This window comes from Tigriopus californicus, chromosome 8 (genome assembly GCF_007210705.1).
Source record: "Tigriopus californicus strain San Diego chromosome 8, Tcal_SD_v2.1, whole genome shotgun sequence".
Classification (NCBI taxonomy): Eukaryota; Metazoa; Arthropoda; class Copepoda; order Harpacticoida; family Harpacticidae; genus Tigriopus; species Tigriopus californicus.
The window spans coordinates 5129707-5141711 of NC_081447.1; the positions used below are offsets into that span (position 1 = coordinate 5129707).

General features: G+C 43.4%; 5 protein-coding genes across 5 annotated transcripts in view; 3 read left to right on the plus strand and 2 right to left on the minus strand.

The window, feature by feature from the left end:
• LOC131884807 (myb-like protein X) overlaps positions 1 to 776 on the plus strand; it is a 2332-nt gene extending 1556 nt beyond the window's left edge. Inside the window, exon 4 of the mRNA XM_059232690.1 lies at positions 18 to 776. Coding sequence (XP_059088673.1) covers positions 18 to 776 — 759 coding nt within the window. The remainder of the gene's footprint in view (positions 1 to 17) is intronic.
• Positions 777 to 1722: 946 nt separating this feature from the next.
• LOC131885101 (low choriolytic enzyme-like) lies at positions 1723 to 5109 on the plus strand. Its single transcript, XM_059233040.1, has 4 exons — positions 1723 to 2302; positions 2390 to 2637; positions 3445 to 3651; positions 3917 to 5109. Exons 1-4 carry the CDS (start codon positions 1937 to 1939, stop codon positions 4242 to 4244), a joined length of 1149 nt encoding a protein of 382 aa, XP_059089023.1. The 5' UTR covers positions 1723 to 1936; the 3' UTR covers positions 4245 to 5109.
• A 2154-nt stretch (positions 5110 to 7263) lies between these two features.
• LOC131885102 (tricarboxylate transport protein, mitochondrial-like) lies at positions 7264 to 8547 on the plus strand (the record flags this gene model as incomplete). Its single annotated transcript, XM_059233041.1, is given in 1 exon segment — positions 7264 to 8547. A coding segment is annotated over 1 exon segment (981 nt). The 3' UTR covers positions 8369 to 8547.
• Positions 8548 to 9992: 1445 nt separating this feature from the next.
• Positions 9993 to 11818, minus strand: LOC131885104 (uncharacterized; the record flags this gene model as incomplete). Its single annotated transcript, XM_059233042.1, is given in 3 exon segments — positions 9993 to 10343; positions 10534 to 10646; positions 11667 to 11818. Coding segments are annotated over 3 exon segments (558 nt in total), but the record flags the coding sequence as incomplete, so codon positions are not given.
• Positions 11819 to 11846: 28 nt separating this feature from the next.
• Positions 11847 to 12005, minus strand: part of LOC131884808 (importin subunit beta-like) — a 2404-nt gene continuing 2245 nt past the window's right edge. The window contains exon 6 of the mRNA XM_059232691.1: positions 11847 to 11907. Within this exon, the coding sequence (XP_059088674.1) occupies positions 11847 to 11907 (61 nt within the window). The remainder of the gene's footprint in view (positions 11908 to 12005) is intronic.

The window sequence follows — 12005 nt, forward strand, 5'->3', positions numbered from 1 at the left end:
AGACTAATCATGAAAAGGACTCGAACCAAGTTGGTCTAGAATCTAACACTAACTTCGAACCTTTATCCACGGACGACAAGATCCAAGTGGGCCCAGAGCCAAAAGGAAAACAAGATCAGACAACACCCGATAAAAAAAAGTCTGTAGCCAAAAAGAAGGTGGTCAAGAAAAAGCAACGAGATGAGAAACGAATAAATGACAGAGCTGAAGAAGGAATTGAGACAGACATTGTCGTCAAAGACGAAGTGGACTTAGTTGGAACAGACAATTTGGAGGACAGTAATTTAGATTCATCCAGTCATTTTGACCAAAGTGAATCTCAAAAGAGCTCTGAACAAATACTCGAGGAAAACGACCCATTATTGCAATCAATGGAAGCTCAAGAGGTTCTACCGGAACCAACAACAAGTGCTGATGTCACGGACATGGACTCAAGGTCACATGATCCAGACCATCACCTCAATGAATCGGATCATCTTACACCTACCGGCGAAAACGAGAACCTTCAAAGTGTCCACGAGATAAAGACCGGGACCTTGAAGGATCATGGAGGAGAGCAACGACCCAGACAAAGGACGCTCGTATCAAGTTTCGAGTCCTCTCAGGAGTCCATTCAAAACCTTTTGACAACGTTCCGTCCACAAAGACGCCACGAGCAGTTGCTTTCCACCAGCTTCATCACATATCAGGAGGTCACATCCTCCAACCGGAATCGAAATATGAGCAAGTTACTGGTCCCAGCTCATCCCAAGTCGTATTTACCTGTATATTTTTAATGTGGTGGAATATCAAGTAGGATGAAAATGTGAGCATGCAAATTCTGGGTACCTTATGGTTCGTTATCGACATACGCATATCATTGAAAAGTTTATGTTCTGAAAGGAGTTGTTATCGATTAAAAACATTGTAACTACGGCTTTGATGTTTAAAGATTAAGGCCAATATATCCAAGACAATCCCAATCAAGTTGAAAAATGACCAGGGTTTAATTTCACATCTCTTTGAAGCTAAATTGTTATCATTGGGGGAAAATCTTAACGAACCGTGAAAATGAAACAAATATAAGATGGAGAAATTGTCGGGAATGCAAGTTTTTCAAAGCTCATGTTGTCTTTGTCAATAGAAACCCTTCAACGAATCCTTTGAAACTTGATTCAAACTTTTTCATTTTCCGAGACTTTTAGGAATTTATAATCTGGAAAGTAATTGTGCGTAATTGAACAAAAAAGTCAGAAACCCTTCTTAAAGTCCTCTTAAACTGATCTTTTGAGGCATGCTACTCCAGCATTTCGAGATTAACTTTTTAGTAAGATAGAATACTGGATTTACATTCTCTCTCTGAACCAGATTGTGATAGTAATTGACCAGGTGCACAAAGCCTTGGAATCCTTCAAGTCGGAATCCAGTACGAATCCCGCAACAGAATCTGCATCCATTGCAGTACAAAACAGTTTCAAGTCTTGGAGCGTCAAATCAACGTTCAGTTCTTCAGGCCAGCTTCCGACCATCGAACCAAAAGAAAGTTTTCTTTTTTTTACGTCCGTCCAAGAACTTCTGTTCTGGTGGGGCGTTTCTTGATTGCCCAAGCAAATCGAGAATGTGCGTCAGTCGGTATAACGTCATCGCACTCGCTCCGTGGTTGAAGATGGCCGTCTGAAGGCAATCTGTTGAAAGGAATTTACATTACTATACAGTACAAGAATCATTATTAGTCAGAACACTTGTTTCAAACTAAGTGCAATGTGGTCACAAGGTTTTGATGAGTCTCAAAATTTGAAGGGACACATATGGCCTTGATATAAGACTAGATCAAGGCATTAAAATGACGTTTGTGAAGTGCGATATGATTGAGAAAAGGTGTTTGAAGTGAGGCTATCGAACATCATGCCACCTAAACATCGGGGTCCACGCATAAAATGGTTAACCATTCTTCAAGATGAATCTAGCGGTTGCAGTGGTGGTCTTACTCAGTCTCATGGAACCGACCCAGACCCTTCCCATTGAAGTATCAGAAATATCCAATGCCACTCAAGAATACCCTGAAGAAGAAATAGCCTCTGAGGTACGGAGGGTGGTGCTCAGGGACTCAGAGGAGGTCACGTGTGACGCACTACCTGGAAATGAAGGCCTTCTCAGGAATGGAATCGGGGACAATTCATACTTCATTTGGCCCGGGAGACAGATCCCGTACTTTGTTGATCCGACTTTTGATTCCAAAGGCCAAGCCAATATCAACGAGGCCATTTCCAATTTCAATCAAGTCTTCAAGGATTGCATCCAATGGGTGCCAAGGTCAGGCCAGGTAAGGGGATTCACACGGTCAACAGTTTCTTTTTCTGCAAGGCATTCACATACCATGACATAAAATGGACCTGCTTGATGATTTCAGTCGGTTTATGTGGAGTTCTTGAACAGTGGCTCGTGTTACTCGAAAATTGGCCGAGCATATTGGCCTTTTCCTCTGCCTCAATCCATTTCTCTGGGGAAATGTTCGCATTTAGTCGGACATATCAAACATGAAATGATGCACACTTTGGGGTTTTATCACGAACACTCGAGATCGGATCGTGATGAATTTATCGAAATCAAATGGGAAAACATCAGAGAGGACAGACTCGATCAGTTTGAAACCTACAGGTGAGCAGAGGGACAATTGAAGAGAAAGTTCACCATCGGAATAACCGATGAGGTGGTTACTTTTGAATTTCTTTCTGTTGTTCGGCAAAACCCCATTGATTCTTTTGGGACTTCCGAACAATGTATACTTACTGTCTATATTGAGCACTACTTAAGAGAGAAAAAAAAGCATTTGTGATGTTCGGTGACAAAAACTTCTTCTCAATGATCGATTTGGCGTAAAGACATTCTAGGTATGAGCTCAAAGCCTTTGGTCCGATCAATGCAGGAAACTTTTACTTTGCACGACAGGACTTCTGTTTACTTGGCAAGCCTTGAAAGATGCCCATGAATGAGGCATTCATTTTGAATGGCTCATCCGGGAGTCGTCTCCTAATACTTCCAAAGAAAGAAGGGACTTCCAGCCTCCAAACAGTGTTGGTACTAATTCAATGAGGGCTTTTCGGTGAGTCATCCATACACCGAAGTCACATTAAAAAAAAAACACCATGAATTTCATGCCTCCATGGAATGACAACGATTGGTTGAGAACCAATGGTCTTGTTCTTGGAGCTCGTCAGGCATTCCAATCTTTGAACAAAGCCTGACGAGACAACAACATTGTTCATAAATATTGCGGGGATAGATCTCTCTTCAAACTCAATGGCCCAGGGTTCGAGTTCAGAATAATCTATTCCGTTCCATTTCCCATCCGGCTCTTTCACTTGACCAAGTTTACTCTTTGTTGTGGCTGTATCAAACTTTGTTGAAACTCGACCACAGAGAGGAACTTTTAGAAACTTTCCTGATTTAATTCCGTTACTCTAGATGGACGACTGCCTATGGCGAGAAGTATGACTACGACTCCATTATGCACTATTCCGCCAATGCATTTTCCAAGCACAACAACCCGTTCCTCTTAACCATCGTGCCCAAGAAGGGCGAAGTCAGTGAGCTCGGACGAAGGCTGAACTACAGCGACACGGATATTCACAAGGTCCAAAAAATGTACAAATGTGGAGAATATGCAGATTGGTAAGGCCGTATTCGCATTTTCACTACCCCAAGCCAAATATCTGCCACTCGTTCACAGGAAAGTTCACGTTAAAAGGATGTCCCAAGTTCCACAGTTCCGCCTTTGAACAGAGCAATTTGGTACCTTAATGCCGCATCTAATCACCTGAAAAGAAATGTAGAGCGGACTTCATTTTATGGCCTTGTTCTCATTACAAGCCCTATTCACTTGCTCCAGACCTTCTTAGAAGGCTCTCACGGCTCTTTCTTTGGAATCCATTTTCAGGGCCAACGATTGCTCATCCGATTCGGATTGTGGATTCAACGAGTTCTGCGACTCATACATTGTGAACGGCCAATGTCGGACCAAACTGCCGGATGGTTCGTTGTGTTATCAATCGGACCATTGTATTAATCGATGCTACACAGGCGTGTGTACCTCGTGTCAGATAGATGAAGATTGCCAAGTAGGGCAATACTGTGCCTACAAATACGTTCCATTTTGGGAAAAATCATGCTCCGAATATTGTCAGACCTACTGTTTTACCAACTCTCAATGTGGCGGAGAGTGTAATCGGTGTGGGTGGGATTTCAGGTGTTATAAAGCGGGCTGAAAGGGATCATTTCCATGGATTTAAGGTCATGGATTCGAGGACGACGGCACCGATGGACAGAGACAGTAGGGACGACAATGGGTAGTTCTAGCCCATTCGTCCAAGTATACACACTCTCTTTCACATGAGTTCAGCCCGTTTGACAAAGAGAGCGTTGGCGGACTTTAGCTCAATCGGACAACTCCGTCAAAAGTTATGAGCCCTCAAACCTCAGTATGAAGAAAAATGAATGAGCCAATATCTCAGTGGATAGGTTTTATTATGCAATAATCCTATTAGATCTGATATAGATGTTAAGCTGATCATAACTCGGGTGAGGTCGTCCATGTAGCTTGGGATATGACAGATTTTTCGAGAGAATATACGGATGCCATGGAAAAATGCCTATTTTCAACCGAGTCCTTTTGTTAGTTGTCCAACCAGTTTTGATTGAATCCAGGATTTGATTGAAAAAATCAAATTAGATCTTTCAATTGGACTCATCAGTGCAATTATATTTGTGTGGTCTAAATTCTCGACGGAGTGTAAGTGATAGCCGAACCAAAAGACTGCCATAGAAGCATCATGCTAATTCACCATATTTTCATGCAGTGTCTTAACAATGGATTTATTGCCAGGGCTGAACATTTCAAGCAGTTGCCTCCGAGCATACATAGGGTGGAGGATTCTGTTCTAATCCTACAAATAAAGTCTTACGATTGTTCAGTTTCCGTTAATATGTAAAGAGTTGAAGTGAACTAGCGAGAAAAGGTTTGATTGACCAAAATATGCTACATCGATATTGAAATATTTCACACTAATCAGAGATGTTATGTTTCTTGGAGTAAAAATAAAATTCTAAGTAATGGTCCATTTACACGAGATATATTTGGACACATGATTTGACAAACAATTCCGGAAATGTTAGCCATCTGAATAGGGGGACTAATACATCGTGACTTTTTCTGAGCCCTCTTGCATTTTTAAGATCAGTCATGTTGATTCACTTCGAAATTGTGAGCAATGCTTCGGACCATGGTCAAGACCAAGGCTTTAACTGATTTGAATTAATTCATAAATGATATTGATAACCCATAGCACATTAAAACCTCAGTCAAATTTTCGAATTGAATCAACATGTCCAGTTAAAACACAGACGCAAAATCTTGTCGAGACCTATGTACACATGCTTATAGTAAACAATGCATTTAGTCCTCTTTTTCAGAGATCTAACATTTCCGAAATCATATGCCAAATCATGTGTCCAAATATATCTGGTGTAAATGTGCCATAAGAGAAATCTGTGCACCCAGAACTCAACAATAAGCTTTTCAATGATCAATCACGTCAGGCTAGCAATTCCAAGTTGAAAAATTTTGAGGGTGAGTACAAAATTTGCTCAAATAACCTGCACATTGTTTGGGATGGCCAATCTATCTTACTAAATTTCTGTCATTGCATCTTATCCTAATCTTGGCAAATATTGATGTGAGACAGTTCGGGTGGGTAAGGTTTTCGTAAGGTTAGGTTCATAAGAATATAATTTACCAACCATTTTCATTCCTGTTATAAGTTATCTCTTAGTGCATTTGGCGGTAAGGTTAGAGACCTAGGTAAGGTTAAGCGAACGATGGTATTCATTGAGGTCAAAACCTGCTAGACATTAATAAAGTTTGGAAACTTATAAACATGGTGCTAGATCATTATCTACACCTCCTTGAATAACAAAATAGTTATATTATAACAAGTATATTATATGCCTTTGTTTGCATTATCTTGCTGTAATATTGTCCTTTTAATTATATAAAAAATGAAAATATTTGGGACTGCTTTGTAAACAACATTGTTTACTCTTCTCTTGACGAAGTCTATATGATAACAAGTCCGGCCATTTTATGAAAAAATATATCAAATTTTGGCGTTTTACGTCATGCAGCTAATGAGCAAACCTCATGTCTACATGTTGACTTAGGTTTTGAATATCAAGATTCCCCAATTCTTTTGCAGTATATTGCGTTAAATTTGGTCAAAGTTCTTCTCCCTTCTTTTTGAAGTCTTTCAACTACTTGACCTTAGCCCTAGGCGAAATCTTGGTTGCCATGAATCTAAAGCAAAATTTTTGTCGTATTTCATGGACTGTTGTTCAGTCAATCTGGAGTCCATTTGGCAAAAGTGACGAAATTGTCCTCCAAAATCAGCCAAATAATACAAAAAATATCTGTTTTGGCCAAAGGGTTTCGAACTTATTTTTTTGCCTCGACAACGCCGAATAAAGTGAAATTCAATTTTCTATAAACTAATTTCAAGATTCGTTCGTCTCTAATGACCATTCATCTCATTTGGTCGAGCACTACCGAGCCCATCTTTGACGGGCGCATCCTGGAGGTTCCATTCATTCATGCCTCACTCATGACTTGGTTACAATTTCGGGTTGGTGTGCCCAAGGGCACAGCAAAGGCCAGCAGAGCCAGAGAAGAAAGGTGCACTCTCCTGCCTTCACACCAGAGTCGTGCCGTAGATCGCGTTCCATGGCACCCACCTCCTCATGTCCCAGAGAACGAGGGCGCCAAGCCTCCACAACCAGGAAGGAGCTTTTGGTCATGTGCTCATGTCAGCTGATCGGGAGAGAAAGAACACGCCAAGACACCCAGTCAAGATACATATCAAGTTCATCCCGGTCAATTCCCCCGGTCAAAGGCCAAACCAGTCTGACATCGCCACAAATCCAATCGTCATTTCAAATCGTCACGGAATACTTGTCTTGTTCAGTCTGCAGCCGAACGGATTGAGGCTGGTTCACGTGTACTTTTCGGTACATGTCGTTGCATGCATTGAGCCCGAGCCATTCATAGACAGTGGCTGGAGCACAGATTTCAGCCCGCCCAATCCGAGAACATCGCCTCTGCTGTACATGTAGGATTCAGAAGGCTTAGGTCCTCCATGTTGTAAGACCCACGACCACTTGTTGCCCTCTCATCAGGCATCACCGCATCATCAGACTGCATCACAAGTACGCGCTCAGCGCCATGTGTACATACAGAGTAGATTGGCCTCGTCCAATGCATCATTGAAGAATCTTGTTCGTTCAGCTGGGAAAGAGGTTTGAATCTTGAACACCAGAAGTCCGACTAGCACCTCACTCGATTGTTCAGACCGACATCATCATGTCCTCCCGAGATCCGGCGAGAGCCTCCCGATTTCAGTCGCCATTTCCTCGACGCCCTTGGGAGGATCAGCGCCATGGTTCCCCTTACATGGCGGCGGGTGCGGGGGGTGCCACCAACTCCTCTCTGAAAGGTATTATAGTGGGGGGCATCACGGGCGGCATTGAAATCTGTATTACTTATCCCACGGAATATGTCAAGACTCAGTTACAATTGGACGAGAAAGTGGGCAAGTACAAGGGGATTGTGGACTGTACCCAGCAAACGGTCAAGGAAAGAGGCTTGGGTGGTCTCTACCGGGGTCTGTCCGTGCTCTTGTATGGGTCCATCCCCAAATCCGCCGTTCGCTTCGGGGCTTTCGAGCAGTTTAAGGGCCTGATGGCGGCGCCCGACGGATCCTTGTCCTTGGGAGCCAAGATGTTGTGCGGTTTGGGAGCCGGCGTGAGTGAGGCTGTCCTAGTCGTGACCCCAATGGAAACGGTCAAGGTGAAGTTCATCAATGACCAACGCTCGGCCAACCCCAAATTCCGAGGCTTCTTCCATGGCGTGAAACATATCATTGCCGAGAAGGGGATTCGGGGCACCTATCAAGGGGTAACGGCCACCATCATGAAACAGGGCAGCAATCAGTTGATCAGGTTCTCGGTGGTGGAGTGTCTCAAGGATTGGTACACGGGCTATGACACGGCCAAGCGTAAGGATATCCCGCTGTATGTGACGGGAGCGATTGGAGCCTTTGCCGGAGCCTGTTCGGTGTTGGGTAATACTCCGTTGGATGTGGTTAAGACCCGAATGCAAGGCCTGGATGCTCAAAAATATAAGAACACGTGGGATTGTGCCAAACAGATTTGGTACAACGAAGGGGCCAGGGCCTTCTACAAAGGGACCATTCCCCGCATGAGCCGGGTCTGCTTGGATGTGGGCATCACATTCGTCATCTACGACTCGTTCATGATCTACTTCAACAAGATTTGGCCTTAAGACTTGCCATCGACCACCGCGAGAATGAATGGATATAGGCTTGTAAAAATTTGTAGTGTGTTCTATTTATCATCTCCTAACTGTTTATGACCGTGCCACTGGGTACGTACCGTTTGTACACTGACCTAATGCGCATTTATGGATCAAAATTATATCAAATATACGGCTTTTGTTGTCAACATCGTGTTCGGCTACCGCCTTTATCGGGACGGGTCTTTTCGGAGACGAGGGAGAGTCTCAAAAAGGAAGGCGACATTTTAGCCTGGGACAGTCTGCCTGGCGACGTTACGTCACAAGCCCAACACGACAATTCTACTGGAAGGAAAACAAAAAAAAACAGCAGCCAGGTTGTCTCGAGTCTGTGGGTTCCATACTGAAGATACGAGGGAATTAGAGGTTATAAAATGAAATGTGTGGTTTGCCAATTGGCTAGGGAGTCTGGGGAGAATAAGAAAACATGGGGTTACACCACCGACCGGCTTCATTTCTCACAAATCCAAGCTCTTTTTAAGCTATTTGATATCACGAAAAATGAGTTCATGTCCGGGTCGATCTGCCCTTGCTGTTATGACCTCCTGCTCCAAATTGATAGCCTCGAATATCAGATGCTTCAACAATGCAAGAATCTCAAGGCCAGAGTGAAGTGCTTCGCCTGTGAAGACGAATATATTGTCGCTCAAAGTGCCCAAATTTCCGATCAAAGCCCCAATGGCGACGACTGTATTCAATCGATTTTTTGCCAGGATGACCCGATAGGAGAAGATTTCAAAGCCGAATTGTCCAAGTCGAAAAAACGTCGGATGGAATGTCCTGAACCTCTGGCCATCAAATTGGAGCCCCCGGCCAATAACGACGACAATTCAGGCGAAGGCCAGATGCAGATGCCTTTCCGAGATACTCCCGTGGATAAACGGACAGTTCCCAAACCACGTGCGCCACCTCCTTCATCAACTTTTACCCAGGATAACTTGGATTTTAATGTTTCAGTTATCAAAACCACGCGGGGAAATGAACAGCTTTTATACGAAAATTATACTTACAACAAATTGGATTTCAACAACCAACCAAAGGTTGGCGACTTTTGTCGATGGAAGTGCACCTTTAACTATGGCATTAAAACTGGATGCAAAGGTAAACTCAAGACCACTCGAGATGGTTCATGTGTTTTATTGGACTCGAAGACGGACCACAACCACAAACCCCCGGATGAACAACAAATTAATGCTATTTACTTCCGGGAACAAGTGAAGCAGTTGGCCCGAAACCACCCGGATATGAAACCTGCGGAGATCTTGAGTAACTCGAAAATGCTTCTACCGGCGTCGGCTGATATTGGGATAAAGAAAGTTAGTATAATGAGGTTTATCCAGAGGACGTGTAACAAAGTACGTGGCACCAAAATCAACGTTGAAGACGATTCCAATGAGGCACCTGTTAGGAAACCACCCGAAGATGGAAGTACATGTTCATCCTCTTAGATGGAGGAGATCTTCAGCCTGATTTAGCAATGTTGTCGTAAAATCCCACGCTCTCGTCAGAATTGAATAATATTTGACAATCTGCTGCATAATTATTTTCTTTCTCGAAGTATTTCGTCCTTTTGTAGAATGTAGATTATTGCTCGCAAGATCCTAGAAATTTATCACAGCCAAGTTTCAGTAAAAGAGAACAGAACGCAGAAGTCAGTTTTTATCGGGATGAAATTGGTCACCATCCCATTCATTGGGTCGAGACCGTTTGATCCGATTGGATTTGAGATGACTAGGCACAATAGTGACGATCCGTTTCTTTCGACGTAATCGTGCGATCTCTGCCATATTGTCCTCCGATGGTTCCATTTCCTCCAGGTTTGACCCACTCGAGGGCTTCATCGCGTTTTGACTAGGCAGTCGAAATGTGGCGGTAACTTTGGTACCACTTTCGTCTGCAGGATTGGATTCAGGTGCTTTTGGAGGTAGTCGAAGGGTGAATGACTCTGAAAATAACGTGTACAATATCGTGATTGATTGAACAATCTTAGAGTGAAGGGTGGCTTCATCCGCTAGGGACACATTCACTCTCATTCCAACTAGTCATATGAACGTAGGGACGGTTAGTAGGGCAAAAATCCATTCGACTGTACTGGAAAAAAAATGATCAAGCTCAACACGCTGCCAAGAGGTCACCTTCACAGACTTCTTGGTGAATGTAAGATTGAGTGGAAACCATCACCCGCATGTTGTAGAACACGTCTCCAGGCCTGGCATTGGGATTCGAATCTGGCCTTTGATCGATCGACCTAAAGAGAAGCTAAGTTTAAAGAGCCCTGAAAGGTAGATTGTATTGGCCTTCAAAGGCTCAAGCCATTCATCAGCTGTATTGAACATCTGTGAAGGGAAATTTGTTTCGATTAGGATTCTCACTCATTCATTCAGAAGAAGAGGAAGGATAGAAATATTCGAAAGTGAAAGTAAAAGCTCGTAATATAGTATGAAATGATGAGGAACATGTATACAAAGTGGGGACTCGTTTATTCGCATCAGTCATACACACAGTGGTTGTCGGTCAAACTTATCAGAAACTGAGGTGACAAAAGTGCAGAGCTCATTACGTTACTAATGATTCGTGGACCTGCCTAGTTGTGTCGAAATGAGCATAGACATTGCTAAGCACTCATTTGAGCATCTCCAGGACTGGCATATCAAGGAGAGATCGAACTTTCGTCTCCCTAAAAAAGGGTGCGGGGGTTGTTGGATCGAACAGATCGATCAACAGGGTGGATAAGAAAAGAAACCCACGGCCTCTTAAAACAGATTCGAGGGGGGAATCAAGGTTGGATGTATACCTGGGACCGGGGTGTGGACCAAGGGGTGATGACAGGCTGCTGTGTCCCGTTCGCGCTGAAATGAAGGGGTGGGGGGCTTCATTCAGACTCGCACAAAAGTGAGCCCACTTTTGGTCGTCATTTCATTTACGACATCGACATTCATTCCGAGAGTTGAAGCATACCAATCTAACATTGATAATAATAAGAAGAATAAAAATAAAATTTAGAAGGATATGAAGAAAAACCGGAAAGTTAAAGGATAGCAACGTTCTGCTTCAGAAAGATTATCACAGCACTTTCGTTCATCATCACTTAGACTTGGGGTTAGGAAGTGCGTCGGTTTTGTTTCTGTGCAGCGTGAGTTATGAGGGGGAAGAAGGTGCCTTAGCGTGGGAGAAAAAAGGCATCTCGCAACAAAACCTCATCTCACGCTCTTCTCAAAGTGTCATGGACATCAGCAGTACTTACACCTTTGAGGCCAGGTCTACTTACCACGTGTAATTCTTGAGCTTGCGAATCTCTTTTGTTGCCCAATGGCTCAGGGTTTTGGTTTTGGCGATCTTGGAACGGCGCCCCTGGGTCAGTAGATTGTTAATGGGTTCAACATCGAGTATGCTCGACAAGTTTGCCCCAAAGGCAGAACACAGATCACTGGAACACAAAAAGAGACATTCAATTACGCTGTTGTGAAGTCAGTTCATCAACCATAAAGGGTGAACTCTTGTTGGAAGAACTAAATCAAGCAACGTCAATGATCGTGACAGGGCTCGCGAAATATTCCACATGTTATAGCAAATTTTAATGGATCTTTAAGCCAACAAAGCTGTAGCA